The following is a 27,896-nucleotide window of genomic DNA, read 5'->3' on the forward strand; positions in this document are numbered from 1 at the left end:
TCACAGTTGCTGCTGCTGGGGAAGATCTGCAGCGTAGAAAGCAGCTGTGGGAGAGGAAACCTTCAGCTGCCTGGGTAGTGGCACAGCAGTCCAGCACAGGAGAGCCGTGCTGCAGCTGAGCAAAGCCAGAGGGGTCCGGGCAGACTCTTGTAACCACAGCATGGACCTGAGCAGAGAGGGCACAGGTCAGGCGGCTCTGCCTGCTGGGTGGCCCTCCTTCCTCTCCTCGCTCCCTTTTCTCTTATGCAGGGTTCCCTCCTTGCCCTGTGACCACAAGGCTGTTGCAGTGGTGGGTCTTACTGGGAAGACTGGGGCACACGTGTGTCCATGCCGGAGGGGCAAAGCAGAACCTCTCCTGTTGCCAGCAGACCAGCACTGCCTTCCCTGGGCTCTGTGTTTCTGTCACTGGCTTTTGCTTTCAGCCGGTGGCCTCAGAGAACTCGGTGCTACTGATGCTCGGGATCCACAGGGGGACTTTTCGCTGTTCCCCTTGCCACCGGTGGTCCCTCTGGATGTGCCGCCTGCTTTGCTCATTGCAGGCGGGCTGCCGGGGCGGGCGGGAAGGGAAGCTCCCTGCCTCTGGGAGAGAAACCTCTGTTGGAGATTTGGGCCGGATCCAGCCCTGCTAATCGCAGTGGCAGGAGTCCCACTGGCATGGGGTGGACCAGGCTTTGGCAAGGTGTAGGGAGGAAAGATTAGTACGTGGGACTCGAGGGGACCATGCCAGGGCTGAGGGGCTCTGCGGGGAGAGCAGGGGGGCATTTCTTAGAGGAAAGGAGAGGCCCAGATCTGTCCCTAGACTTGCCAGTGGTTTTGTGACTTCTGATTCTTGCTTTAATTGTCCTGTTTGTGAAAGTAACCCCTCTGGTTTCTAGTAGTGTGAGACTATTAAGCTCTTTGAGATCACTGGATGAAAGAGGCCTCCAGTCCAGTGTACTCAGGAATGGTGGAGGGCTAGGTGCAAGCATGAACTTCACTGCCCTGAATGGTGTCATTACAGCTGACCCTACAACGACAGAGGTGAGTTCAGGAGCTATGCTGCGTGCAGCTGGGGAGGGTGAGCAAAGCTGAAAGTCTCTTACTGAGTTTTGTGGCATCTACACCAGGCTGGTGTTCTTGTCCCCTTCTCTCAGGTTGTACCTTTGGAGATTGCTGGGTTGGATGGCATTTGGGCTGGATTAAATCTTTTGTATAAGAAAGCAAATAACCTCTGCATGTTCTGCCTTTGATTGTGATAATGTGAGGTCTCACTGACCAAGCTGGATCAATACATGAGACTTCAGAGTGTTGCAGAGTGACAACAGTTTCCTTAAGTGAGGTTTTTCCTGGGTCTTTGTGAAATCCTGCATGGCTCCTATGTTGAAGGCATCAGTGCAATCCCTTTTAAAAGTCCTGTTGCTGAAGTATTGCCCTTTCCTCACCATGAAAGGCCTGAGAGCAGTTTTTCCAGAAGTATGGGCTGTCACACCCAAAAAACCCCTAGTGCAAGCAGGGACATTTGCTGGCAGCTGTGACTGGCTGCTCGCCCATCTTGCTGTGGCATATTGGTAGGGTGCACTTTACTGCCCTCCTGAACACCTTTTAGGATATTACTCCATATTTGCTTTGTCTTCCACCAGATGCAGCTGCGTTTCAGCCATAGAAAAGTACTTTTCTGTTTGTGTGGTTTGTAAAGCACTTGAGAAGCACTTCAGAGCCTCTTGGGCTGTCAAGTGTTGTGGTGGGAATCGCCATTACCAAACAGAGGCCTTTCCAGCTGCAGAAGGTCCGGTTCTCTGCCTTATAGGCTGCTTGTGCTGCCGTGGTAGGAGAAACTTAGCAGAACGAAGCCCCCCATAGTCCGAGAGGAAATGGTTAGTGACTTGACACCACTTAGGCACACACAAGTCTAGGGGTCTGGATGGGATCCGCCCAAGGGTACTGAGATAGCTGGTGGAAGTGCTCGCCAGGCAACTTTCAATAGTTTATCAGCAGTCCTGGCTAACCGGGGATGTCCCAGTTGACTGGAGGTTAGCAAATGTGATGCTCATCTACAAGAAGGGCTGAAAGGAGGATCCTGGGACCTACAGGCCTGTCAGTCTGACCTCAGTGCTGATGAAGGTTATGGAGCAGGCCATCTTGAGTGCCATCACGTGTCATGTACAGAACAAGCAGGTGATCAGGCCCAGTCAGCATGGTTTTATGAAAGGCAGGTCCTGCTTGACTAGCCTGATGTTCTATGACAAGGTGACCCACTCAGTGGATGAGGGAAAGGCTGTGGATGTTGTCTGCCTAGACTTTAGTAAAGCCTTGGACAACATTCCCCACAGCATTCTTCTGGAGAAACTGGCAACTCGTGGTTTCTTTGCTGGGTAAAGAACTGGCTGGATGGCCAGGCCCAAGGAGTTGTGGTCAATGGAGTTAAATCCAGTTGGCAGCCCGTTACAAGTGCTGTTCCCCAGGGCTCAGTATTGGGGCCAGTTCTGTTTAGTATCTTTATCAATGATCTGGACAAGGGGATGGAGTGCACCCTCGGTAAGTTTGCAGATGACACCAAGTTGGGTGGGAGTGTTGATCTGCTTGACGGAAGGAAGGCCCTACAGAGGGATATGGACAGGCTGGATCAATGGTCCAAGGCCAATTGTTTGAGGTTCAACAAGGCCAAGTGCCACCTTCTGGACTTGAGTCACAACAGCCCCATGCAGTGCTACAGGCTTGGGGAATAGTGGCTGGAAAGCTGCCTGGTGGAAAAGGACCTGGGCGTTTTGGTTGACAGGCAGCTGAATATGAGATGGCAATGTGCCCAGGTGGCCAAGAAGGCCAAGAGCATCCTGGATTGTATCAGAAATAGTGTGGCCAGCAGGACTAGGGAAATGATTGTTCCCCTGTATTTGGCACTGGTGAGGCCTCACCTTGATTACTGTGTTCAGTTTTGGGCCCCTCACTACAAGAAAGACATTGAGGTGCTGGAGTGTGTCCAAAGAACAACAACGAGGCTGGTGAAGGGTCTAGAGCACAAGTCTTATGAGGAGTGGCTGAGGGAACTGGGATTGTTTAGTCTGGAGAAAAGGAAGCTCAGGGGAGACCTTACTACTCTTTACCTGAAACTACCTGAAAGGAGGTTGTAACGAGGTGGGTGTTAGTCTCCTCCCCCAAGTAACAAGCGATAGGACAAGAAGAAATGGCCTCAAGTTGCACCAGGGGAGGTTTAGATTTGATATTAAGAAAAATTTCTTCACTGAAAAAGTTGTCAAGCATTGGAACAAGCTGCCCAGGGAAGTGGTTGAAACATCATCCCTGGAGGTATTCCAATGACATGTTGATGTGGGACTTAGGTACATGGTTTAGTGGTGGACTTGGCAGTGCTAGGTTAATGGTTGGACTTGATGACCTTAAAGATCTTTTCCAACCTAAATGATTCTGTGATTCTAAACCTGAATATTGCTGTTGGTCATGACTGGGAAAGGGGGAGAGACTCATGTGCGAGTGGTGAGAGGTGTGGTGAGGTGTTCAGCTGGGACAACCCATCAGTTAGAGCTGGCTGCGCTGGAGGGATTGGTGCAGGAGCCAAGATATGTGACATAGATCCCCCAGTCTCCATCTTGCTGTGCTTCAATAGCACTGTCCAGGATGCGGCAGTGGTGGGGGTTACTCCCACTGAAGAAGGAGGATGCTTGGGATGCAGGCTGGCAGAGTTGCCCTCTGATGCTCTCCTTCACATTCAGCTGTCCTCTGGCCATCTCCCATGGAGGGGCAGAGCACCACAGAGGGAGTGATGGCTGCCCACACTGCAGAACTGTCATCCTGGGGGGGATCCTGGCCTCTGGCCTGCCTGCCGAGGCTAGGAGCCCCACAGCGTCTGCTATTTTGTCCCCGTTCGTGGAGCTACAGGTGCCAGCGTGGCACCCTGTTGCCTGCTGCCCTTCCCCCTGCTGCTGCACCCTACTAACTCCTCTCTTGTTTTCTCTCCCCTTCTTCCTGGTCCCCCGGAGCAGCAGCGGCCAGTGAAGCAGTCTCTCAGCAAGTCCCTGTGCAGAGAGTCCCACTGGAAATGCCTTCTGCTGTCCCTCCTCATGTACGGCTGCATGGGAGCCATGACCTGGTGCCACGTCACCAAGGTGACCCGGCTGACCTTTGACAGCGCTTACAAGGGCAAGTCCATGATGTACCACGACAGCCCCTGTTCCAACGGCTATGTCTACATCCCCTTGGCCTTCTTGGTGATGCTCTACGTGGTGTACCTGGTGGAGTGCTGGCACTGCTACACCCGCAACGAGCTGCAGTACAAAGTGGACGTGGAGAGCGTGCATGAGCGTGTGCAGCGGATGCAGCAGGCAACTCCCTGCATCTGGTGGAAGGCCATCAGCTACCACTATGTCCGCAGGACCCGGCAGGTTACCCGCTACCGCAACGGGGATGCCTACACCACCACCCAAGTGTACCACGAGCGGGTCAACACCCATGTGGCAGAGGCTGAGTTTGATTATTCCAATTGTGGAGTTAAGGACATCTCCAAGGACCTCATCGACTTGGAGAGCTACCCAGCCACGCGGCTCCGCTTCACCAAGTGTTTCAGCTTTGCCAATGTGGAGTCAGAGAACTCCTACCTGACACAGCGGGCCCGCTTCTTCACGGAGAATGAGGGCCTAGATGACTACATGGAGGCCAGGGAGGGGATGCACCTCAAAAACGTGGACTTCAAAGAATACATGGTGGCCTTTTCTGACCCAGACAACCTGCCTTGGTATGTATCCCACTATGTCTTCTGGGTGGCGGCTCTGCTGACCCTATCGTGGCCCCTGCGGGTGCTAAATGAATACCGCACCTCTTATGTCCATTACCATGTGGAGAAACTCTTTGGGTTTGACTATGTGGCGGTGACACCAGCCGAGGAGCGCTCATTCTGCCGGAGGATGCCCCGTGTCAACACGGTGGACAGCACCGAGCTGGAGTGGCACATCCGATCCAACCAGCAGCTGGTGCCCAGCTACTCAGAAGCGGTCTTGATGGACTTGGTGGGGCTCTCTGGCTGCACTAGCTACTCTGCTTGCCGGTATGGGGGCTACCGGCAGAACTGCGAGCGGTGCCACAGGACTATAAGCAGCTCCTCCATCTTCTCCCGCAGTGCCCTGAGCATCTGCAATGGCAGCCCCAGGATCCCCTTCAGCAGCAGCCGTTTCTCCCTGGGCCGCCTGTACGGCTCACGACGCAGCTGCCTCTGGCAGAGCCGGAGCGGGAGCCTGAACGAGCAGAGCTGCCCCACTGAGCAGACCCGCCTCTCCAGCCAGGTGACTGTGGAGGAGGAAGACCCCCCTCCTTACCAGGACGCGCTCTACTTCCCCATCCTCATCGTGCACCGCAACGAAGGCTGCCTGAACCACGATCACCGTCACCTCCATCGCAACGGGTCCTGCGTGGAGACCTCGCTGTGAAAGCAGAGGGCGGTGAGATCTCGTTGTCTGTTGCCTGGCCCGAGCCAGTGCAGGATTTGGGGAGAGGAGCACAGGGGAGGGAGATGGCCTAGGAGGACATCAGGATGTAGCGGACATGGCATCTCGCTCTGGCAGCCAGCGAAAGCTCCTCCCGCCGGGGCTCTGACCTCCCAGAGGGGTGAGTGCTGATGCTCCCCCTGACATGGCACAGAACTCTAGACCGACCACCACATGCAAAAAAACCCACCCTCCCAGCCAAACCAACCCCAAAACCGTAATTCATGGCGTCAAGATCCAAAGTAGGGAATGAAAAGACAGGCCTGATGCAGGAAGGGAGTGCTTTGGCTCCCAGTCCTGCCTCCAGGCTGGTTTGTGCTCTGAAGAACCAGCAGCCACCAGAAAGCACCCTGCCACACCTCTGCCCACCCCGCTGCCCATGCTGGAGCGAGATCCCTCGCAGGGTGGAGGGGAACGGGCCCCTTGGGAGCGGCATGTAACTGCCTGTTCCTAAAGGTCTGGGGCATCCAGGCATGTGGAGCTGAGCGGCAGGTTAGAGCAAAGGCTGAAAGCCACAAATCCAGCTCTTCCCCTTCCCTCCCCCCAACTGTTCCCCACCCTCCCCACTTTTTTTTTTAGACCACGCTCCGACTGTTACTCTGTTCTCACTGCTGGGAATGGCACCACCTCCAGAGGATCCCAGACTCGGCTCCTTAGGAAGCTTCGGCACGCCAGCTCTGAGAGTCAGCATCCCCTAGGTAAAGGGCTTTCTGTTTGGGATTATAGCAGGCAGGCAGCAGCGGGGAAGGGATGAATGTTCAAACCCAGATGGAGCAGAGATCTCTGGCACTACTGATCTGCTTGCTGGAGGAACACTCAGCTGGAAAGAGAAAATGGGAGGCCTCGGGTGAGCTGGGGAAGGGGGAGAGGATAGCACTGGGACAGGCATCGTGGTAATAGGTGACGTGTCGAGTGGCTGGGGTCCCTTCCTAGCTTTGAAGTGAGTCCTAATCAGTTCATACAAGCATCAGGGAAGGCTCTGGTAGGTTCAGTTGCGGTTCACCTATTGATAATAGAGCAGCAGGTTAGTGCGTGTCTGGAAGAGTGATTTTTGCATAAGATAAGGATGGGCTCTGGCTGCAGACTCTGAGCTGCAGGCTCCTGGCAGCCTGGTTTTGGCAGAGAGCTCTGAGGGACTAGGAGGGAAGAGATGCAAAAAAGCATGCTGGAGCATCGGGAACCTGGGCTGGGAAATAAGGAGCAAAGGGATTCCCTTTCTGTGGGGCCCCATTGTGGGTGCAGGACACACAGGTGGGAGACATGGAGGTATCTGCTCTGAGGGATGCTCTGCTGGGGATATGTTAGAGGGGAATCTGCTTAAAACTGAGTGTTTTGCACTACAAAGGTTTTTGCAGAGAGGTGCCAGGCCGTGAGAAGTGAGGTAGCTTCTGTGCAGCCCTTTAGCCCCTGCGTTCCTCTGCCTCACTCTTGTCAGGACAGGCTGGCCTGCTCTGAGGTTTGTGCTGCCCCTTCTGTCCTGCTGAAAGGGGTCTCAGTGATGTTGGGCAAGGAGCCTTCATGTCACTGAAGCTGTATCAGTGGCTGCAGCATGCAGGTACCCAGATTTTCCTTTTCTGTCAACACGTTGCTGGATCCCTCGTGTCCCTGTTCTCAGAAAATCTTGTCTCCTTTTCAGTCAGCTCTTTAGGGGAGTGCATGCAAAATCAGCCAGCAATTTCTTCAGACAGTACTGCTCCTCAGCCTCACCACGCTTCCCTCATCAGCTGGGGCAAACAACAGCTGAGAGCAGTAGGTCTTGGGTGACAAGAGCATTCCATTAGCACCTGGGCTTTTGAGCTTGGTGTCTGCTTCCACATCCATTGCAGAAGGGCAAGATGTAACAAAGAGTGAAGCATGTAGTCTAGCCCATCTTCCTCCTGCCAACTGTTAATGAAGAGTCTGGTTCTGTCATGCTGCTGTACTGCTTCATCTCCCAGGTCTTGGGGAGGCTGCAAGTGCACTGTTCCACCATATCAGTCAGCTTTTGAAAATCATTTCTTGCTGGCAAGCCTGGAGCAGCCAGGGCCTGTGGGCATTGTTAAGGCTTCACTTGGCTTTTGTCTGTTCTTCTACTCTTTGTGTCTTGTGTGTCCTGGTCAGCATCTCTTGCCCTTCAGATCATCTTCCCCTTCTGGATCTCAAGTGCTAGACTCTAAACAATGGTTGTCTGAATAAAGGCCCTGAAAATCCCACTCTGATTCTGTCTTGTAATCTGGCCTTACTCTCACTACCAGACCTAGATGTTGGCTTAAATAAGATGGTTGCTTTGAGAACAGGGAAGCACAAGGTCTCCAGTTTGGGCAAATCCCTCTCTGTGTTTTGTTCTCATTATTACTGGCACAGATTCAGACTGGGTGACAGCAGTTACAGCCCCCTTGGCTGCCCTGGGATTTCCTTGCTTAGTGATGATATTTGGCTTGCAGTGCACTTGTTCTGCTCTCTCCAAGGGCTTAATGTAAGCCAAGGCCAATGCTGAGCATCCTTGTGACTCTGGGGTGATAATGGTATGTGCTTGTACGTCCCAGTGAATCAGGAGATGTTCAGTCGGTGGAGCTGCAACAGTGAGGAATGTGGTCCATTTGCCCTTCTCAACACATTCTCTTTGAAATCTCATACACACTGCTTAAATTAGGCTGTGATGGCACATCTTTCTATCTCCAGCCTTCAAGGTGCCTTGGACAGATGGATTTATCTAGGATTTGGCAGGCCTTTTAGCACCCTGGAGCAAAGACAGTCCTCACAGTAGAGACAGATTAGTGGGGTCTCTGTGCCCCTGTTCTTTAGCACCTGCAGTAGAGTTCTGCTTTCAGGCACATTGTCTTGGCTCTTTCCGGGCCTTTTCATGAGATTGCTTCAACTTGTTCCTCTGGCCCCATTTTCACCCACGAAATCTTATTCTGGAGGTGGTCTGTCCAGGTGGACACATGTATCTTAGAGCCACAGCTGCTGCTCTGGCCAGCAGTATCTGTGCAGAGTCTCCCTGTTGCTGAACACCTTCCCCATACACATAGTGTCAGTGGCAGCTGAGTCCCAGATGTAGTCCCAGTGCTACAGTCTGTGGCTGTACCAGACCCAGAGCACCCTGGAGAAGTGGGACCTCTCTAGTCAGTGCTGCCCACTGTGTGCCAGGATTTCTTGGAGATCCTTTCTTCATATTCCTGGCTCTGCTACCCCATTGCACCTGGTGGAGCTTCCCCCTGGTCCCAGTCCATCTTACTCCATTCTCACCAGGCTGGAGACCTTCCTGCCCTCTCTTAGGCTCAGGAAAGGGGGATGGCAGATATGGGCATGGAAGGGGAGCAGGACTGAGCAGGAGGGACAGGAGCTGCCTGGTGACTTGTCAGAGAAGTGGTGGAACTGAAGAGGACAGACTGAAACTGGGATTGTGCTCCCCTCTCCTCCCCACCTGCAACAGCAGGACAGCATATCTAGCCAGGCAGGGAAGTTCATAGCAGAGAACTGTGCTCTCCCTTCCCATTCCCGGCATGGGACACAGCTGGCAGAAAGGGTATGCGTGTATAGGTTTCCTCCTAAGTGTTGGTGAGGGACCCTAGGGCCTTGGGCAGAGGGCAACTGATTTAGTTCTCCTTGCAGCTCAGGCTATCAGCACAGACATCCAGAGACGGTCTGTCCCTGTTCTGGTGCATAGCCTCTCCGTGATGGAGTGGTCCCATCTCCTCGGCACACAGACATCCACCTGCCACAGCTCCTTGGTGAGCAGCAGTCAGGAGTCTGCTCTTCCTGCAGACTCGTGTCTGCTCTCTGCCGTGTCTGTGTCGATGATGACGATTCCTTTGGCAGCTCATTTGACGGCCCAGCTTGCTCCTCTCATGATAGCCTGCTCCCTTAAATCTAACCTGAATCCTCCCTGCTGTATCTTAATCCCATTACTTCTCCTTCATTGACTGGTGAGTCTAATTGGCTCAGCTCCTTTTCCCCATGGCCTTACCAACACAAGCAGGCGTTATCTGGTCTCTGCAGCCTTCCCTTCACCAGTCCCAGGGTCTTCTTTCCCCCAGGATCTCACTGGGCAAACCCTGGCTTGCATGGTGGTGCAGAAGTTTTTCCTGTGTAGTAAGTCCGTCCTTCCTGCTCTGAGCCTGGTCTGAGCAAGAGGAGAGGGCCAAAGGCATAAGCAATGCCTTGGTCTGTCAGGGTGGCTGTGTCCTCATTTCTGGTGCAGAAGATCTCTTCAAAGTAAGTGAAGTACACAGCTGCTGGAAAGCAAGGAAAGCAGGACAGCCTGCATCACCCTCTGGGAAGGTGAAAGCCAGGTGCTTGTCAGTACGAGGGGGCAACAACTAGAGGATCTCTGCAGTCAGACGGCTTTGTTTTTTTCCATACGTCATTCACCCATTGCAGCTTTCCATGGGCCAAGAGCCAGGCTCAACATTGCACTTATCAGCAGGCTTTCCTCGCATTCTGGGATGAGTGAGGTGGGAATCCTGCCAGCTCCTCTTCCTGGCCCTTCATGGCACTTATACATCCCTAGAAGAGAGCTAGTCCTTACTGCTGCAAGGCTGGACAATAAGTTTGGGCTATTGGGTGTTTCCTTTTGCTGCCAGTATTCTTGTCAGGTACTTAAAAGCTCTCCAGCTTTCCTGAACTAGAGGAGAGAGAATGAGCATGTAAGAAGCTCTGGATTAGATGATCTTCAAGACACATCACCACCCATTTATCCATCTTCCAGCACACAGAGGAAGCTTCCCAGATAGTGCCTAGCACTTTGCTTGCACAGAACCAGGTGGTGACACCAGCCAGCCTGGTGGTACTTGTTGAGCCCACTGTGTATGATGTAGACCTCACCAAGGAGGGAGTTTTCAGAGAGGGATTTTGGGCTGAGCAACTGTAGGGGCATTTGTTAGGACAGGAAGAGGGAATCTCAGTTTATAGCCAAGGCCAAGCCTTCCAGAGTCACAAGGATTAGTGCTGGGGAAGCTGCTGTTCTTCTGATGTCAAACAAGCACACCCCCTTCCCTTTCTGCTCCCCATAAAATGCACATGTTAGAGACCCAGCGTGTCCCTGCCCTCTTTATTGTCTCTCCACTCAAGAGGCTGCAGAGCTGTTTAGTAACTCTGATGGGTGCCCATGGGGAGGGAGGAAGAGGTTTAAGTGAAAGTTTAAGAGAGTTAGGTAGCATCTAATGTTGGTTAAACAGTGCCTGATGATTAGCTTGTGGGAAGAACAGTACCTTTTAAGCTCTTCTTCCAGCCTTCCTAACCATGGCTTCGGTCCTGCTGTCTAGTATCACCAGGGTGCTGCCTTATTTTTAGCAGGGTACAACTTTGCTGCGATGTGCTCCTACTCTACTGCAGTAGCGGTAGGGCATGGGTCTGAAATACTACACTACCACCAAGAATTTGTATTACCAAAGAGCTATAAGTCTCAATTTGTGATACGTGCTTCTAATCATGTTTCATTCATACTCAGTCGTTAGAATAAGGTCTATATGAATATGATCTGGATCCAGATAATCTCAGAAAAGGGATACAGTTTTAGCTCTGCTGCCTCCTGTGATGCACGTGGGCCTAGAGTCTCCACTGAGCCAGGTATGCATGGGGACCAAAGGCTGGTTCATAGGACCTGGGAGCCCAGTGGGGACTTGGGGCTGAGCCTGCCTAGGGCTCTTTTACCTGTGGGCATTCTGCAAAAAGGGGAGAGGGGCTTAGTCACATTTCAGGTAGAAATTAATGGGCTATGTTCATTCCTAGTGCAATTTTATTGAAGCCAGTGGTACTATACCAATGTGAGCTTGGCTTAGTGAGTCCTCAGAGTGGTCTGTCCATGAGACCAGACAAATTGATCTGTCATAGTGTTGCCTTGATGCATAGAGTTCATGTTGGGATTTGGCCAACATGAATGAATGTTGAATATCTACTGTCTCTGAAAGCAGTGGGTTGAATTGTTCTGCTCTACTGCCTCCATCACAGCTGCTCTACCAAGGGAAATGTTACGCCTATGGATGCGATCTCATCAACTCCCTCAAAAACAAGCTAACAAGCAAATTGACCTCCACTGCACTGGGAGAGGAGCCTTCTCCCACAGGAACGTAGCCTTTCCACACACAAGGGAAAAGAGGTCCCAAGGACAAAACTGAAGCTGCAAGACCGATGGCCTCATAGCCTCCCCTTCTTCCTTCCCTCCTCACCTTGTCTGTCTGTCTTGGGGGAGGGTTAGTTTCTTTGTGGAGTTCAGCAAGCTCCTCTTCCTGCAGCTCATAAACAGGCTCTATTAACAGGTACATTGTCCACCTATGCAACACTTCCAGAAGCTGCCGAGTTTTCAGGAGCCCATTACAGTGTGCAGCATGGCCATCCAGCACTGAGAATAAGCACAGTGGCTGCTGGAAAGCTAAGTGGGTTTTATTCCTCCCCTGCTCCTGAGAAAGACTGTTTTTGTGGGGATTTTTGTTTGTTAATTTGGTTTTCGTAAACTTCATTTGGGGAAATGAAGCTTGTGAGAAATTGGTGCCCATCCTGAACCTTTGAACTTTGGGAACGGATGTATCACCTACTGTGATTATAATTTAGCGGATTTTGTAGAGCAAAGTAACTTCACACACAGACACATGAGGTTCTTTCACACTCCATCAGCCCAAGCTGCTTCTGCAATCTTAGCTACTCACATTAGCGAAAGAAAAAGCCTAGCTAGAATGTGGTGAGATGACTTAGTATTTTGTATCAGTCCCATGGTCCCAATGTCCATTAGCAGCACCGTCAGCTGCCGTGCCATGAATCTGGACTTTGGATGGCAGTCCCTGAACCGATCGGGGTGAAAATGTTTGGAAAAACCCAAGCCTGATCTCTCCAGAAGAAAATGCAGAGAGAGGATCAGCTGAAAGCAGCCGTCACCTCCTACTCAGCCCAGCCAGAAGCTGGTGGGGTCTGTTTATGCAGCACCTGCCCTCCCAGGGAAACCCTGTCCCCGGGGGCCGAGCAGAGCAGAATGAAAATTATGGTGCATCTGACGAAGCAGCAGGCACAGCACCGTTCAACCAGCTGGGGAAAAAGTGGTGACACAGAGAACCCAAAATAATAGGATTTCACTTTGGAAATGCCAAGGACTGTCTCAAACTGAAATGAGACTAAAAGGCCTTAACAGTTGTGGGAAGTGTTTCAGGTTGCTGTTCCTTGCTTAAAAAAAAAATGAAGTTTTGATGATGAAGTGGGTTTAAACACCAGCCAGCTCTGTTAGAAATGTGAAGTGTTAGTGGAGAAGAAATGCTCAGGGAAGATTGGGATGGTGCCCCTGTGTTTTTGCAGTGGGGTAGACTGATCAGGAACAGAGGATGGAGGGTAAAATCTTCCTCTGCCCTGGGAGGTGTGACCTGGCCGTACACCCACATATGTGTGTGTGTGTCAGTGAGGGCTTACGCGTGCTTGTGTGCGTGGCCAGGACCTGTGGCCCCTCAGAGGGTTGATGTGTTTGTGACTTTGGTTCAGTCTCACCCATCCATCCTTGCAGCAAGGGCTTTGCAGGGTGACAGAGCATTGCTTATTCCTCATAAGAGGTAACTCCTGACCTGTTTTTTGTGAGGAGATGGTGTGAAGTGTCATATTTGCTGCAGCGAGTGGCAGGGAGCAGGGATAAAAGCATGGAACAAGCTGTGTTTGAGAACAAGCTAATCTCTTGCTGGCTGCCTGAAACAGAAATGCTGCTGGATCTGCTCCCTGACCAATACTCTCCAGCTCTTCTCACCCTCCCCAAACCTGATGTGCAAACTGTCATTCCTCTGAGCTAGCAAAAGCACCCCCCCCCCGAACTCCTCTGAGGCTGTGCATTCGCATCATTTCGGTCCACTCCCTGCTAGGTGCTGTGGGCTGGCGGTGAAATGCCAGCAGACATGCGATGACCTCAGGCGTTCTGGTGGCCAGACTTCACCACAACCTGCTGGTTTGCCTGTGCACAGCCTTCCAGCAATGCTCCCTGCCCTGGCATGCCTCATGCTTGCTTGGCGGAGAGACAGCACAGCCTGCAGAGCATTGCAGCATGTCCTGGCCTCACTTCTGCATCGCTTTATGCTTTCTTAGAGAATTTCACAGTGCTTATTCGAGCCTTTGTAGGCAGGGTAAGTTCAGCAGACTGAAATTAGAAAACAGAAGGCCTTAACATTTTGGTGGTCCTGATCTGCAGAGCCCCGGTGCTTGTCCCTGGGGAGGAGAGATAGGTCGGCTGTTGTGACAGTGTGGGACCAGGGGACAGGGTCATGGTGAAAGCAGCATGTCTGCTGGGGGAATCTCCAGACATAGGCTTCGTGCTTTTCCGCTGGGGCTGAGGGCAGCTTTGCTGAACAAGATGCAGCTGATGGAGGAGCTGGCTGAGGAGGGCAGAATAGCATGTGAATGCTGAGCAAGACATGTGGAGAGGAGGGGCTGTAGGAGGACAGCTGTAAAAGGCTTTGCAGATGCGATGGTTTTTACAGGAGAGAGAAGACAAGACAGGGCAGGGGGCTGCTGTGCTGGAGCAGTGGTGCTGCAAGGGAGCAGGGCACTTGATGAAGAAGCTGGGGAACAATGCAGACATTCAAAACAAGCTGTGCATGGTCTGGCTGAGGAGACAGGCAGGAGGTATTTCCAAGCTGAGGTGCTCAGGCCAAGCCTCGCTGCATTGTCAGGGCGGTGATGTTTCCTCTAAGCCCAGCACTGACAGCTTGAGCACGTGTCACCAAACCGCAGTGGCTAATGCAGCCACAAGGTGTAAATGTCACTAATGAATAAATTGCCTTGTGCCTTGGAGAGGCTAATCCATCACAGCCAGGGATAGAGATCTGACAGGCTTGGCTATTTCAGGCATAGCCTGTAGGGAGGAGGAACGCTTCATTTCTGAGCCATCCCCTTTGCCTAGGGAAGCTGATGCAAGGCTTGGCTCTGTGCTGCTCCCCAGCCTCCCAGCTGCATGAGCTCAGGCTTCATCTCTCTTCACTGCTACCAAAGGAAGAAGCAGGACATGGTCCAGGTTAGCCAAAAATGTCCTGTCAGCAGGGCAGTGTGTGGCCCCAGCCAGGGCTAGCTGTTGAGGGAGTTTGGAGGGAGGTTGCTGCACACAGGGCATGGGTGGTGTAGGTGCTGACAGGATAAAGCAGTGGGTCCCCAGCGATCAGGAGAACTTGCCTCTGTTGTCTGTGGTACAGAGCCATTGCCTGCACCATGCATGTTTCAGGCTTGGTGCTGTGTTTTACAAATGTGCCATTTACTCCCCAATCCAGTTTCACCATTTGCCCCTGTAAGAGGCGACCTGGAAATGCTCCAAGCCTGCCCCACCCCAAGCCCTCATCCAGTCTGGAGACAGCTCTGCTATGCTGTTCTGGGGGCAGCGCACAGTCTCCCCCATTTTCCCCCCTGCTGCTGAACCCTAGCCATCAGCACCTGGGCTGTCTGTGCAGAGGGCCAGCAGGTACCCATCAGGCAGGGACACAAGCTCAGCATGGATAAATCCATCTCCATGGGAGCAAAGGGAAGCCGAACACAGCGACCATTCCCATGCACAGCCTCTGTCCATCCCTGCAGCAGCCTGCTCCTCTACCCCCAGTCAGGGCTCAAAGTCAACCTGCCATCCTGTTTACAACATATGCCAGCATAACACCTTGAAAATTGATGTCTGGGTCACTGTGAGCAGAAGCTGCCAGGCTTGGGAAGCTGGCCACCGGCTCCTGTGCTCGGAGTAGCGGAAGCAGGGTTTGCCATCTGCTGCAGGAGGGAGCCAGCTGGGCACACCCGCTCCAGCCCGATGGGGCACCCACTGGCGTAGTTCAAGTGCAAGCCTTTGTGTCATTCCCTCTCCTTTACTTCCTGGCCACCCTCCCCATCACCCACCATCTCTGGCACAGACCCACGGGCAGGGGGGTTCCTCCCAGCTCAGCTGGGGTCCTTCTGCTGCTGAGTGCTGCTTGTGCTGCATCAGTGGATGGCAGTGGGAGGGAAGACCAGCTCCCAGACAAGACACCAGAGGTCATTCCCTCCAGATGGAGTCCCACAGCAGATCTCCCCTCCTCAAAGCCCCTCAGTACTCCTTGGGGATGGATCTCATGGGAGAGCTAAGGGGTCTGTACTGGTCCTGTGCTGGCACATGCACTACCCAGCACAGACTGACCTGCTAGTTACCACTCTGCAAGGCAGTCCCACACCATGGTAACTGGATCTGAAGCTGTCAGGTGACCCACCAACAATGTGAGCATTCACACTCAGACAATCTGTTGTTGCTGTCAGGGCTTTCATTTTAACCAATGTGTATAGCATTTGAAATGGTTTCAGTCCTTGCGAACTGGTGGATAGTGAACTGTTGGTCTTGGGTGTGGGTGAGTGGTGCAGGCTGCTTGGTTTGGGCTTTGCTTTTTGGCCAAAAGATTGATGGGAGGGAAAGAAAAACATTCTTCAGGCAGCAGCTACCTGTCCAGACACTCTTGCGTGGCAGCCCAGGAGTGGGTTTGAAGGATGCTCAGGTGCTATTAACAGTCTTGGCCATTTGCAGGAAGAGGAGCTGTGAGTATCCTGGAATGCAAGCCAACAGTTGTTCTGGTGATGATACATTTTCCCAAGTCCTTTTCTTTCCATCCCTGTTTCTCACTGGTTCTGGCGGCCAGTTCCTTCTCGTGTCTGCTAGCATGTCTGAGAGATCTCATTGCTGCCCTCCCAGCACGAGCTTTCATTACACAACTGGCTGACCCAACACAGCCCTGTACTTGGAGCTACAGACAGGCTTGCCCAGGACCATGCCACCCTCATTAAGCCCCCACCCCACCCTTGTTGCTGGAGCTGTTCTTTCATCAGCCTGATGCTGATCTGGGTCTTTTCTGCTGTTTCTGAACACGAGTTCTCATCTCATTCAGGTGTGTCATTCAGTGGAAGTATTTTGTAAATGCAAATAAAAACAAATAAATCTATTCAATACCTCGGTCTCGAGGATGGGAAGTAAGTAGTGGGAGACACCCAGGTGAGGAGGGTTCACAGCTGCTGTAGCTGGTTAGGATTTCTTGTGGATGTAGCCTCTGGAGCATCTGTGAATAGTTGGGAAGGGAGCTACACAGACCTGTGAGGGCTCAGGGCTGAGCCCTGTCGGTACCCCTCACATGCCCACCGCTGCCAGGGACAGCCTTGCACTCCATCCTTTCTGATCTATAAGGGTGTGAAATGGTGCGGGTAAAGGTCTTGCTGGCTGGGGACTGACAGCCGGCAACACTGTGGGTGTCTGTATCCATCAGGTGGAGCAAGGCAGAAGCGGGTATGTGGCGAACAAATTCTTTTGTGAACACTGGGAAACAGTTTTTACTTTTCAACTCTGTCAATATGATCTAGCTCTGTCTGTCTCTCTATATATGTACAAACAGTATATCACAATGTTGCCTTTTTTGTTGGAAATATCAAAGTACAAAGATTGTAAACCAAATCGGTGTAATAAAAGTTTCAGATGATTCACTGAGCTGGCTGCCAGCGGTGGGTCTGTGAGCTGGGCAGGGCTGGGAGACATGTGAAGCCCCTGCATTACTCACAGGGCCAGAGAGGATGGATGTCAGCCCGCTGGCTTAATTCCATGCTGAACTCATTCTGAGTGGGGCAGCTGAAGGATCGAGGCAATCAGGTATGTGCCCTGCCCTGTCCTGTCCTCAGGTGGCCACAGCCTGTGGAGCAGAAGGAAGCTGCCCCATTTTCCTGCATGCCCAAGGAAGCTGCTCTGTTTTCAACACTGTGGGCTTTGTGGGCCAGCAGTCCTGCAGGGACTCCTCTAGCTTGAACTTATGTGAAACACTGATTTTTTTGGACAGGTTTGTACAGAAGAGCACTATTAGTTAAAGTAAGCATCTGATTGTAAAGAACTCACCTGTTTGCAAAGCCGGCTAGCACTGATCAAAGGCATAGCAAACCAAAGCAGGAAACCATGGTGGAGAGACCTACCATTTATTGAATCTTTTTTTTAAAATTATTTTTCACCACCCATATGTGATACTCCAGACAGATTTTGCTGTAAAAATGAATAAAACCTTGAGCAGAGCAACAGCCAGAAAAAGCCGCTGAGGAACTAGAAACAACATTCCCTCTATTCTCTATGCATCTCACGTCCTCCTCAGCAAAAAGTCTAAAAGAGCTGCTGGCCCTGAAGGTTAGGTCTGGGCCAGACCATTTAGATAGTGGATACTTCACCTTTGCTGCTTTACAGGTGGAACAACATCCAGCTGCCTGAACTAAGCTTGCTGCTGGAGCGTGTAAAAAAACACCACAGGAGGTGGGATTTAGTCTTGGGGGCAGTGGGAAAGAGGGCTTAAGAGGCAGATTGCTTCTGTGATGCCACTACAGTCCCATGAGGTCTAATGTCTCATATTAAGTCACAGGTTGGATGATGGGGGTCTGGGAAAAGCTGTGGTGACAGCCACAAGTTGAATGTTTCTCAGAAATACGAATAAAAATAAGCCTATGAAGTGAAGTATCTCCAACACTGCACGGTGAAGCTCGTTGCTTTCTGAAGTGTTTTCTTCAGAGAGGTTTGGCAGGGGGGTGCTGCGGAGACTCCAGCCTCGCTGCTTCCTGGTTGGCCCACACAATTTGGTGAATGAGGTACTCGGTCTCCTCACCCACCTCTGCCAGGCGGAGGTCAAACTCAGTCAAAGACTTGTTATCTGTCAGCCCTTCAAGCAGCTGCTTTCCACCGTCCTGCAAATGGGTAAGAAGAGGAGGTTAAAGGAGGAGATCCAAATGTGAAGTGTATTGTTCCCTTTCCCTCCTCCCTAGGGCAACTTCTGCTGCTGGTGATGGGGAGCCCATGAGATGATGCCAAAAGGAACTAAGGCCTTCACCCAAGCCCAAAATGTTGCTCACAGAAGTACACAGGGAAGGAGTGCAACCTTATGCAGCACTCAGTGATATGACACATGCTAATGATGCCCTCTGGGTACCATGTCAAGAGTCCTCAAGCTCAGGCTGGTTAATAGCATGGCTGGCAATGATAACCTGAGAGGAGTCTCTGCTCTCCCTGTCCCCTGGGCCCTAGCTCCCTGCTGGCTGGGGATAAAGGGCAGATTAGTGCTGCTCCTCATATTGGCAGTGGTGAGAGCCCCAGTACTGGCTATCTCCTGCCTGGATGCCGTTTCCCAGGCTGGGTTGGCTTTCCTTGGGGGAACATCTCATACAACTGAAGCCCAACCTTCGTGGGACAGAAAATGCAATGTAGATAGCTTTAGGGAGACAACTCACCTTGGGGTATTTCCCTCCCTTATCTGAAGTACTGTCTTTAGAGATGTGACAATTCAACTTTTTTCTTCCCCACAGCTATTCTCTTTCAGATCCCAAATACACCTCCTGCCCCCATCTCCTCCATTCAGGTGGTCCCCTCAGCCTAGCACCCTGCCTCATAGACATTTTGCCAAAAAGGACAGAGAAAAAAGTTGTGGGATTTTTTTTGTGGTTTTTTTTTTTTTTTTTTTTTTTTTTTTTTTTTTTTGGGGTACAGAGGTCAGAATTTGGTGCATCTTTAGCAAAGATCCTCATTTCCCCAAAGATAATACCACCATCCCAGTTGGTGGGCTGCCATGGAGCTTTACAAATGAGTAAGAGGAGAGCTCATTGAAAGAAAGATACTAAACACAGAGTATTATTTACTAAGCAAAAATCCTTCTATCCTTTCCAACCTTTGCCCCCTTGTATCATTAAACTCAAATGTTTTTTCATGTCCAGGGTCATAAAACTCAGAACTCACAAAAGGTTTTCTGCCATCAAAACCTTTTAAAACCGTTGTCAAACACATTGATGCCAATATTCCTGCCAGCAGGGACAGCTGGTCTTGCTGTCTCTTTATTGTGACAGTGAGAAAAATTGAGGCAGTGCAGAAAGTTTAAAAACCAGTATGATTGCATTTGGCTGTCTAGTTTCGGATTTCTAAAGCTCTTTTTAATCAGCAGAAGAGAAGCAGTCTGGTTTGTAGGCATGTTGCATACTGCAGATCTTAGGGTTGTAGTAAGCTCTGTGGATGCTCCTGTATCTAGAAAATGTAAGTCTGTGGTTTAGGAGCTACTTCAAAGCACCCAGACGTGACTCTTGACCTATTGGGACTGCTCCAGAGCTGCAGGGTGAGTTAAAGAAGCTCAATAACCGAGACAATTTTCTAAGAGTCTCCTCTGAGTGTGTGATGGACAGGAGAGAATTGGGGAAGGGTGACACTATGTGTGTGCTGCTGAGTGACAGATGGCACAGCAGATCCAAAGCACCAAGGATATGCATAAGGCCCTTGTCTCATGCCGCGTAACATTATCTACTCCCACATATGTGAAGTGGCTGTGATTTTTCCCAGACATACTCCCTGGTTTTCAGTTTCCTGAGGGGAAAAGCCCTTTCTGCCCAAAACCCCAAAGCCTGCAAGCCAGATTCAGCCCTGTGAACAGAGCTAGATGTACAAGTGAGATAAATGAATGTGCGTGCACAGATGTCCTTCCTGCTGTCTGCTGGAGTCTCTTCCCTGCTCGCAGCTGATTGTTATCACAGTAAGATGGCAAAGTGAGGGATGCATTTGCCTCTGTGACTTCGAGGCAGGGCAGGCTCAGCATCTGCTTTGCAAGTCCACCACGCAGGCTCACAAACTGCAGGGAGAAGGGGTTTCTCTTACCAGTCCCAGGTGGTTGCATGAGAAGTTGATGCTTGTCAGGGTGGTGTTCTGAGCCAGGACCTGGGAGAAAAGCGCAGCAGTTGGCTCTGACAGGCTATTACTTCCCAGATGGATGGACTTCAGGGTGCTGTTGGTCAGCAGGGCATGGCCGACTGCCTCCCCACCTTTGTCCTCCACGTGGTTGAGGCGCAGATTCAGGGAGGTCAGGGTGGAATTCTCAGCCAGGGCTTGAGCAAGAGCCTGAGCCCCCAGGTGACTGATCTGGTTGTTACACAGATTGAGGGTTTCTAACCTGCTGTGGTTGATCAACTTGCCAACAGCTTGTGCTCCCTTGTCCCTGATGAGATTGTGGGACAAGTTCAGCTCTACCAAGCAGGGGTGATCCAGCAAATTATGGACCAGCAGCCTGGTCTTGTCATCATCCACTTTGCTTCGTGTCAGCTTGAAAACCTAGGGGGATAAAGGACAGGGACACTAAAACAGCCAGCACTTTGGATTGAGCTTTGTACAAGATCTCAAGGATGTTAAGCCTATGGTCCACCAGACAGGATTCACCCCCCTTCACTTCAGACACTTTTATCCAGTAGACTCAAGTAGTTGCTTTTATAATGGGCAGATACTTCCAGCAGGCAGGGCATGTCACTCATGTCCCATGGAGATGCCTGGAGAAATGGTTCATCTGGAAATGCCTGTTCTTCTCCTCTGCCTCCACAGGATCTCTGACACAGGGGGCTAAATTAAAATGAGATAAAGCTGCCCAAACATCTGCAGAGAGTTAACAGCAGAATTCAACTCAGCTCACAGTCAAACACTGAATGAGCACGTGCACCAGTGGTAACCACAGTGCTCTCTATGAAAGGCAATGTCCTGTGTGGCCAGGGCACCTTAACAGCCGCAGGAGAGATAATTTGTCTTCTGGAAGCCAAGCACACAAATATTTCCCAAAACATGTCAATCTGTGGGGAGAGCATTCAGCCAGCCTCTCTGCTTGCACTCTGGATAGCAATGCTCACTGATGTTTTGGAGGGGCTGAGTGTCTGCACTACAGTTGCCACAGAACTGAAAATGTTGTTGGTGCCCAGAAGGAAAACCCCTCATCACTCTAAGGAAAATGAGAGTATTTCTCCATGTTCTTCTCGTGAGTCTCTGCTCTTCTGGAGCATGTTGACATGTATTTACTGAGCATAACTACCAAAAACTCCTCATGAAAATCTCTCTCTCCTCCCTCCCAAAACTATACAGGGGTGTTGCTTTCTCTTGCACTACAGTGAACATGTGAGTATTTTTCTCACCAACCCTCTGACAACCTGTTCTAACAAGGATATAACAAGATACTCAGCACTAGGCCAGCAAGTTAACATCTCTGCACTCTGGCAGACTGCAACTTGCAAGAGGAAGGGTGCTGCCAGTAGTCAAAATTGGTCCCTGGGTTCCTATCCCTGGCCAATTTGAAGATCTAGCTGAGGAAGGAAGGTTCAGTTTGGGATACGTTACTTTCAAGTTGTGGCACATCTTCACGGCGACAGCCAGATTGTAGCAGTCCTGGTGGGTGAAGTTAAAGAGGTTCCACTCAAAGTTCATGCCGCAGTCCTTCACACCATAAGTGAGATGAAGCTCTTCAAGGTGAGGGAGAGCTGTAATGAGGACTCCCAGGTCATAGTGATGTATGGAGACCTTGTTGAATTCAAAATCACTCCCTGTATCAGAGAGGTCATCCCTTTCCTCCTTTTGATCCATCTGCAGTGGTGGCAGAAACTGATCAACCTCCAGTTTTTGCACATAGTCTTTGCAGAATGGGATGAGCTCTAGGACCTGGTTGGGGTCTGTGGTGTTAGGGATGAAACATTTCAGGATGTTCTCCAGGTGACGTTCAAAGAACATCCGTTTCCAGCTGTCTCCATAGTTGGAGATGTCACACACTTGCCAGCGCTCAGTGCAGCACCTCCTCCAGTAGTCCTCATCGCTTATTAGGTTGGCAGTCACAGCAAGTGGAAGACCAGTGGAAAGCCTGTCCAACACTTTCCTTTGGTGCTCGGGCAGTAGACGGTCCACAATAGGGTTCTCTGGAGGGGGTGAAGAGAAGGAGAGGTTGGTCTGGGCTGTAGCAACCATGGCAGGCACTATGGTTCTGCCCAGGCCCCCATCTGTGTGCCCATGCCCTCCCCTCTGCTGATATTGGCTCTTTTCTCAGTTGCCTGTGGTTGGTGCAGGGAGCTAAACTGACAAAAAGTGTGTAGGATTCATCTCCTACCTTTCTCTGGAGGATTTCTAACTTTTACAATAAAACATCAGTGTAATTGGGTTTACTCCCATAATATTTGGAAGCTGCATCAGAAACTTCTCTCCCAGTTTAAATTTAGTTTGAATGCAGTTTATATTCAGAGCAGGTCTTCTGCTCCCAAGAGAGCTAATTCAGCCTTACAGTGATGGGAGAGCTTGGATTGTGATTTGCTGAACTTTCCCCTTTTGGTTTCTAAGCACATTGAAGGATGATATTTGAGAACAACTGTCTCTGTGCTCTTCATGCAAGTCCTCATGCCTTTTTATCTGAACTCAGGTGTCTGTCTTACCCCAAACTGATTCCTTTTCCTTTCCACTGAGATGCACTCTTAGTCTTTAGGTCCACCTTGTTTAAATAAAAGTTCGCTTTTTCCAGGAGCTCTCCCCTGTTCAGTGTCTTTTCTGATGCTTGCCCTAAGCCTCAGCCGGCTTCTGTCTGGTGGAAGTTCTTTGTGGTAAAAAATGCCAGAGAAAAGCCATGCATACTTGCACTATGAATGCTTGGTGACATGTACACGGTAGTGTTGAGTAACAAAAATCATCAGTGGAGAGGCCTATCTGCACATGGAAAATCATATTTTGAGACACAAAGTGGGGTTAGCTTTATATTTCCTCTATCTCTGTGGCATTTCCATTCTAAGGACACCCAGAGTTTCACCACAGCTTCTTCCTGGAGTCTATTCTCCAGTGTCCTACAGCTGGCACTGCAGTGACCTCTCTGCAAAGTCCCATGACACCAGCAGAGGTGGGACACATATGGGGTGGGGCAGAACTGGGCTAGTTTCACTCTGGCTCACTTAGGCCATACCAGTGGGCAAGACACAGCCACACAGCTCAGGTGCATGAGGGTCCCCAAGACACTGAGCACACTGCTTCTATGTGCACGCAGTGTAGGTCAAATCCATTTGGCATCAGGCTGACTGACCAAGCTGATAGGACTGCAAGGGTGTCCCAGCTCAGACCCCCACATACCATCAGCTCCTGGGGTGAGGCAGCACTGAGCTCCTCTATACTGTCTTACAGTCCTAATGTGGACATAGCCTTAGACCTATCTTTGATCTTTGCTGCCACGTCATTGAGTCAGCCAAAAAGACAGGTAGACCCTTCCTTTCCCCTTCCCAGTCAGATGAGATACGCTTTTTCTGTTTTGCTATGTTTCATCAATCTACCTGCTTCAAAAGCACATTCCCTGCCTGAGGATACAACTTGTCACATCACCACCAAAAGCTGTGGAGAAGGCCTGAGACTGTGAGTACAACACATATTCTGAGATGTCAGCTCCTCTGGGCAGGGAGCAATTCTCCATCTCGTTGTACAGCACTCAGCACAATGGGGCTCCATCCTCAAGTCCTACCGTAACACTTGCATGAATCAAGAGAAGGAAACAGCAACTGCATAGCCCTTACTGTGGTTGAGGTAAATGAGTCAAGCAGAGCATGGAAAGAAGAAATGATAGGACAAGGTTAGGGCAGAGTCATGTCCTGGATAGCAGCTCAGAGGACTACAGCCATCCCTGGAGTGTACAAGTGCATACTTAGTAACTAAACAGTTTGTTTAACTAGCTGCCTGAGGGGATATTTCTTCCCATCTGTTCCTTTGGCAGTGCTGGGTACCACATTCTGCCTTTCAGATGCATCCCCCTGCCTTGTTGACCCTCTGTTCCCTGGGACTGATGCTCTATCTCCGTGTGTCCCTGGGAAACGCGTTTCTGCTTACTCTCGAAATTGTGAACGATATGCTGGAGGCAGAGCTCAGTGAGGCGAGGGACAGTGGTGAGGGACCACTCAGGATCCTCAATGATGCGGTGTGTGGAGTACAAGTCGGCAGCGAGTCTGGCCTGGGCTGGATACAGTGAGGGAACGGCTGTGCTCCTGTCACCAGCCACTGGCTGCTGCATCCTGCTCAGGACCCACTTCTCCTTCAGAAGCAGGAGGAAAATTTCTTGAGAGTCACCACCACATTTTCCAGATGGGCTGCCTGCAATAGAAAAAGGCAACTTTAGAAAGAGGCCAGTGATAAGAATGCTCTGATCACACTGCTCTCCTGTAATGCATTTGGCCCCTGCCCTTTGCCTGCCTCCTCTGCTTGGACTGGAAGCACTGCAGCAAAACAACTATTATTCAGCCTTATCTTTATACACTGACCTGTACAAAGAGGTCTCTAGGCACCAAATGTAATAAGCAGATAGTAACATGGTGTTAATTCAGAGTGCTGCTGAAGAGGATGGACAGGACTTGATTGTTTACTGTCTTTTACAATAGAAGAAGTATGTGAAGCTGGCCGGAGCTGGGTTTAAAGCAAAGGAAAATTATGTTTTTTCACACGGTCTGCAGTTGAACTGGGGAATTCCTTGCCATGGGATGTTGTGGATGCTGAGACTGTGAAGGTTCCAGGATAAGTCCATGGAAGAGAAAACCCTTGAGAATGATTCAGTGCACAGAAACCACATCTGGCTCAGTGTGACAAACACAGCTGGAGGTGGGGAGAGTGCTGGAGGAAAGCAACACATATACTTGCATTGTTTTTCCACTCTTCTCCAGGCATCTGCTTCTAGCTGCTATCATGATGTGATACTAGGCCAGACCATCCCCTGGTTTGATCCGGTATGCCTGTTCTTACAACTCTTTAAAGACAGATGCTTTCCAGATGAATACACTATAAGTGAGGAAGGGCCTGCAAAGGAACTGGCAAAAGGGGAAAAGAGGAGATCTGGGAAATGCTGAGAACTAGAGGGGAAGAACAAAATGATTCATGCTGTACTGCAGCAAATATGTCAGCAAAAGCTTCTTCAAATGCACTTGAAGAAGGTCTGAGAGGAGAGGAACTGTTTCAGAATGAGAGTCAGGAAAAAGTGGAGATGGCAGTGGCAGGGCATCCTCCAGCACAAAGCAGGATGATGAAGGGTGCCAAGGGCAGGGAAGTTGTATTTCCCGGGAGGCACTGGTGTATGGATGGCAAAGGCTGTAGAAAAAGGGAGCCAGCTCTGAAGAAGGGTGGGTGTGGAAGGAGAAGGAATCGGCGATAGGCAGATGTGAGGGCTGGGAGTCCTTTCTCTTTGAAGTTCCCTGCCCCCAGAGGAAGGTGCTGTGATGGCAGGCCACCATTGAGGTGGAAGAGAAGAGGTCTGATTCTCCACAGCACACTGACCCAGCTGAAACCCAGCTCTTGGTGCTTGATGGACTTCAGCAGAAGGGAAAAGCACAGCTGGATGGCAGCAAGGTGGCATTAATGGAGGAGAAGTGACTGGGGAAAATGTATTCTCCTTGCTCAGTCCTCTGTCCTATTCAAAAAGCATCTGTGTCACTTCATCCCCCAGGCCAGTTACAGCTAATTGGAGCTTCTGATGGCTTTCCTGACCTTTTGGAAGCAATTGTGAAAGGCCAGCTGCTAGGGAAAGCCAGTGCAGCATCGGTGGCCTAGTATTATTTCGTGGCTGTGTTCCAGCAGATGATCTGATTGCCAGTTTACTGGTAGCAGGTTGATTTTAGAGGGTACTTAACCTATGGCACATATCAGCCTGCCAAAGGGGCTCCTGGAGACCAAGTGGGAGACACAGCTGCCCTCAGGCAGAGCTGAAACCCAGCTCAAGAAACAGTGCAGCCCCTCCATACACTGGATGAAGCTCGCTGAGTGAAGCTCGCCTGCAGCAGGAGGTCAGCCAGTGCTTGCTACCCAGCTGTGGGCCAGCCCTAACGTAGGGTGACCCCAAAGGAGAAGACAGCTGGGGGTGCCTGTGTCCGGGCTGCTGAGGAACTTTCCCTCGACCTGAGCTCCACAACAAGTCAGCTCGGATGACTCTGTCATCTCCACTCGGCATTCATTGTGAAGCCAGCAAAAGCAAGGCTGCCGGTGTGCAACAGCCAGTGCACAAGCCATCTGAATCAACCCCATGCCTGTGGTGCCGGAGGGGGGGTGGGATTTGAGTCTGATGCTGAGTCACCGCTCACACCGCATCCATTCCCACCACCCCAGCACAGTAAACACATCCCACTGGGTCTGCTGCACCCCACCAGGTGTGTTTACCGTCAGGGGAAGGACCTCTTTCTCTGCTGCATCCCCTCCGCCTTGGCTTCAGGAGTCTCGCTCAGCCAGAGCTAACATGCCAAGCCAGTTCCCATAGCCAGGTTTGCTAAGTGTGTATTTAAACACCGGAGAAGCGTAATTCACTATCAATAAGCCAAGTCAACAGCATTAACACATGCTCCTTCCCACCCACTCTACATACACATCAGTCACCTACACTAAAAAGGTTTTATTAAATGTTATACAACGAATGGGGTCATGTAGTAAATTCCCAGTTTATGTCATTTAACACCCAGATTAGGCTGAAAGGTAAATGATACTAAATGTTCTAAAAAAAAAAAAAAATCACGCTTCCCTTCCCAGGAAGAAGCTGACAGAAATCCACACACACAACCAACTTAACGCTGCTACCTAATATGTCTAACAAACCTTCAGTTGAACCTGTTTTGATCTGGAAATAAAAGATTTCTGCTCTTTTGGTTCACATCAAAGCCCAGAGAGACCGAAAAAGAAAAGCTGCATGGAAACTGGTGACCTTTGGCTGGATGCTTCCTACCAGCAGTACGGTGATCCAAGAAACGGAGCAACTGCAAACACCACATTTACTGGAAAGTACGAGAGAAATTCCTGAGGATAGTTACAGCCCAGCTGAGCTCGCATTCATGCTGAAGCTCAGCCTACCCAGAAATCGAGGAAGCTCTCACGTCACTGCAGCAGCACCCTGAAAATGCCAGCTGGCCTGCAGGTGCCTTGACCTTTGTGCTGTTACCTCCACTCCTGCAGGCTAGCGGGGACATCAGCAAGTGATCCCAAATGCTGGCTAGCACTACTGATCCCGCTTCCACCCGCACGCTCCCTGGCACTTTGAAAGGCCGATGCTCAGTGTGCATTAGGACCGCATATTGCAGGCTCATCGAGGGGCTGAGTCTCTGCCATGGGCTTTAAGTAAGTTAAAAGAAAAAGTATGCCAAATGAGGAATCTATTTAGCTTCAGGTATAATGGAATTTGTAACAGGAGACTGGGCAGAATGAGGCCAGCCAGCCGTTTGCGAATACAGTTAATGTTACCAGTGTAATCCAGGCAGTGTGAAGGGCCAGTACTGTGGTCCTGGGATCTGTCAGCACACACAGGTGTGGGTCACTGCCCCAAAGGGATGTCAGAAACACGAAAGCACTTTTGGACCTGAGCATTGCCCACGCAGTGGGCTCTGTCCCGGCAGCCCCTGGGAGGCAAGGAAAACATCTGGCCGCTGCTAACGGCGCCAGCCCCAGCACCCCAGATCCCTGAAATGTCGCGCCCTCCCCCCAGCGAAGCTCCTCTCCAGAGTCCCGGAGAGGGAAGAAGACTCGTTAGCCCGGCCGCTTGGTTAAGCATAAGACCTGCAAGCTGCCGAGAGGAGGTGTGGGGGGGGGTGGGTGTCCTCCGACGCGACGCGAGGTCCGCGGGAGGGGGATGCCGGCAGCCGCAGGGTGGGTCCCTTCTCGCCCCTCGGCCCGCGGCTGTCCGTGCCCACGGCTGCGGGAATGGGGGGTGCGAA

The 27,896-nt window shown here is 51.0% G+C and overlaps 2 protein-coding genes across 2 annotated transcripts; one reads left to right on the plus strand and one right to left on the minus strand.

The window, feature by feature from the left end:
- The first annotated feature begins 966 nt into the window (after window positions 1-966).
- Window positions 967-16,884, plus strand: TMEM151B (transmembrane protein 151B). The gene is made up of 3 exons (XM_026844609.1): window positions 967-1,020; window positions 3,825-5,423; window positions 6,048-16,884. Exons 1-2 carry the CDS (start codon window positions 967-969, stop codon window positions 5,409-5,411), a joined length of 1,641 nt encoding a protein of 546 aa, XP_026700410.1. The 3' UTR covers window positions 5,412-5,423; window positions 6,048-16,884.
- A 502-nt stretch (window positions 16,885-17,386) lies between these two features.
- TCTE1 (t-complex-associated-testis-expressed 1) lies at window positions 17,387-27,803 on the minus strand. The gene is made up of 5 exons (XM_026844225.1): window positions 27,739-27,803; window positions 24,052-24,312; window positions 21,550-22,118; window positions 20,056-20,505; window positions 17,387-18,110 (listed from the first exon to the last, which is right to left on the minus strand). The coding sequence occupies exons 2-5, from the start codon at window positions 24,230-24,232 to the stop codon at window positions 17,934-17,936; spliced, it is 1,377 nt and encodes a 458-aa protein (XP_026700026.1). The 5' UTR covers window positions 24,233-24,312; window positions 27,739-27,803; the 3' UTR covers window positions 17,387-17,933.
- Between the last annotated feature and the right edge of the window lie 93 nt (window positions 27,804-27,896).

The sequence above is a fragment of the Athene cunicularia genome, assembly GCF_003259725.1.
Source record: "Athene cunicularia isolate RWA chromosome 3 unlocalized genomic scaffold, athCun1 chr3_part1, whole genome shotgun sequence".
Classification (NCBI taxonomy): Eukaryota; Metazoa; Chordata; class Aves; order Strigiformes; family Strigidae; genus Athene; species Athene cunicularia.

What these genes read in the sequence shown, in the direction of transcription:
- TMEM151B (XM_026844609.1), top strand. Translation starts at nt 967, where the DNA reads ATGAACTTCACTGCCCTGAATGGTGTCATTACAGCTGACCCTACAACG. An exon ending in CTGACCCTACAACGACAGAG is followed by an intron (nt 1,021 to 3,824) that starts GTGAGTTCAGGA and finishes TGCCGAGGCTAG; the next exon opens with GAGCCCCACAGCGTCTGCTA.
- TCTE1 (XM_026844225.1), bottom strand. Translation starts at nt 24,232, where the DNA reads ATGCAGCAGCCAGTGGCTGGTGACAGGAGCACAGCCGTTCCCTCACTG. An exon ending in AGATGTGCCACAACTTGAAA is followed by an intron (nt 20,506 to 21,549) that starts GTAACGTATCCC and finishes TTATCCCCCTAG; the next exon opens with GTTTTCAAGCTGACACGAAG. An exon ending in CATGCAACCACCTGGGACTG is followed by an intron (nt 18,111 to 20,055) that starts GTAAGAGAAACC and finishes ACCCATTTGCAG; the next exon opens with GACGGTGGAAAGCAGCTGCT.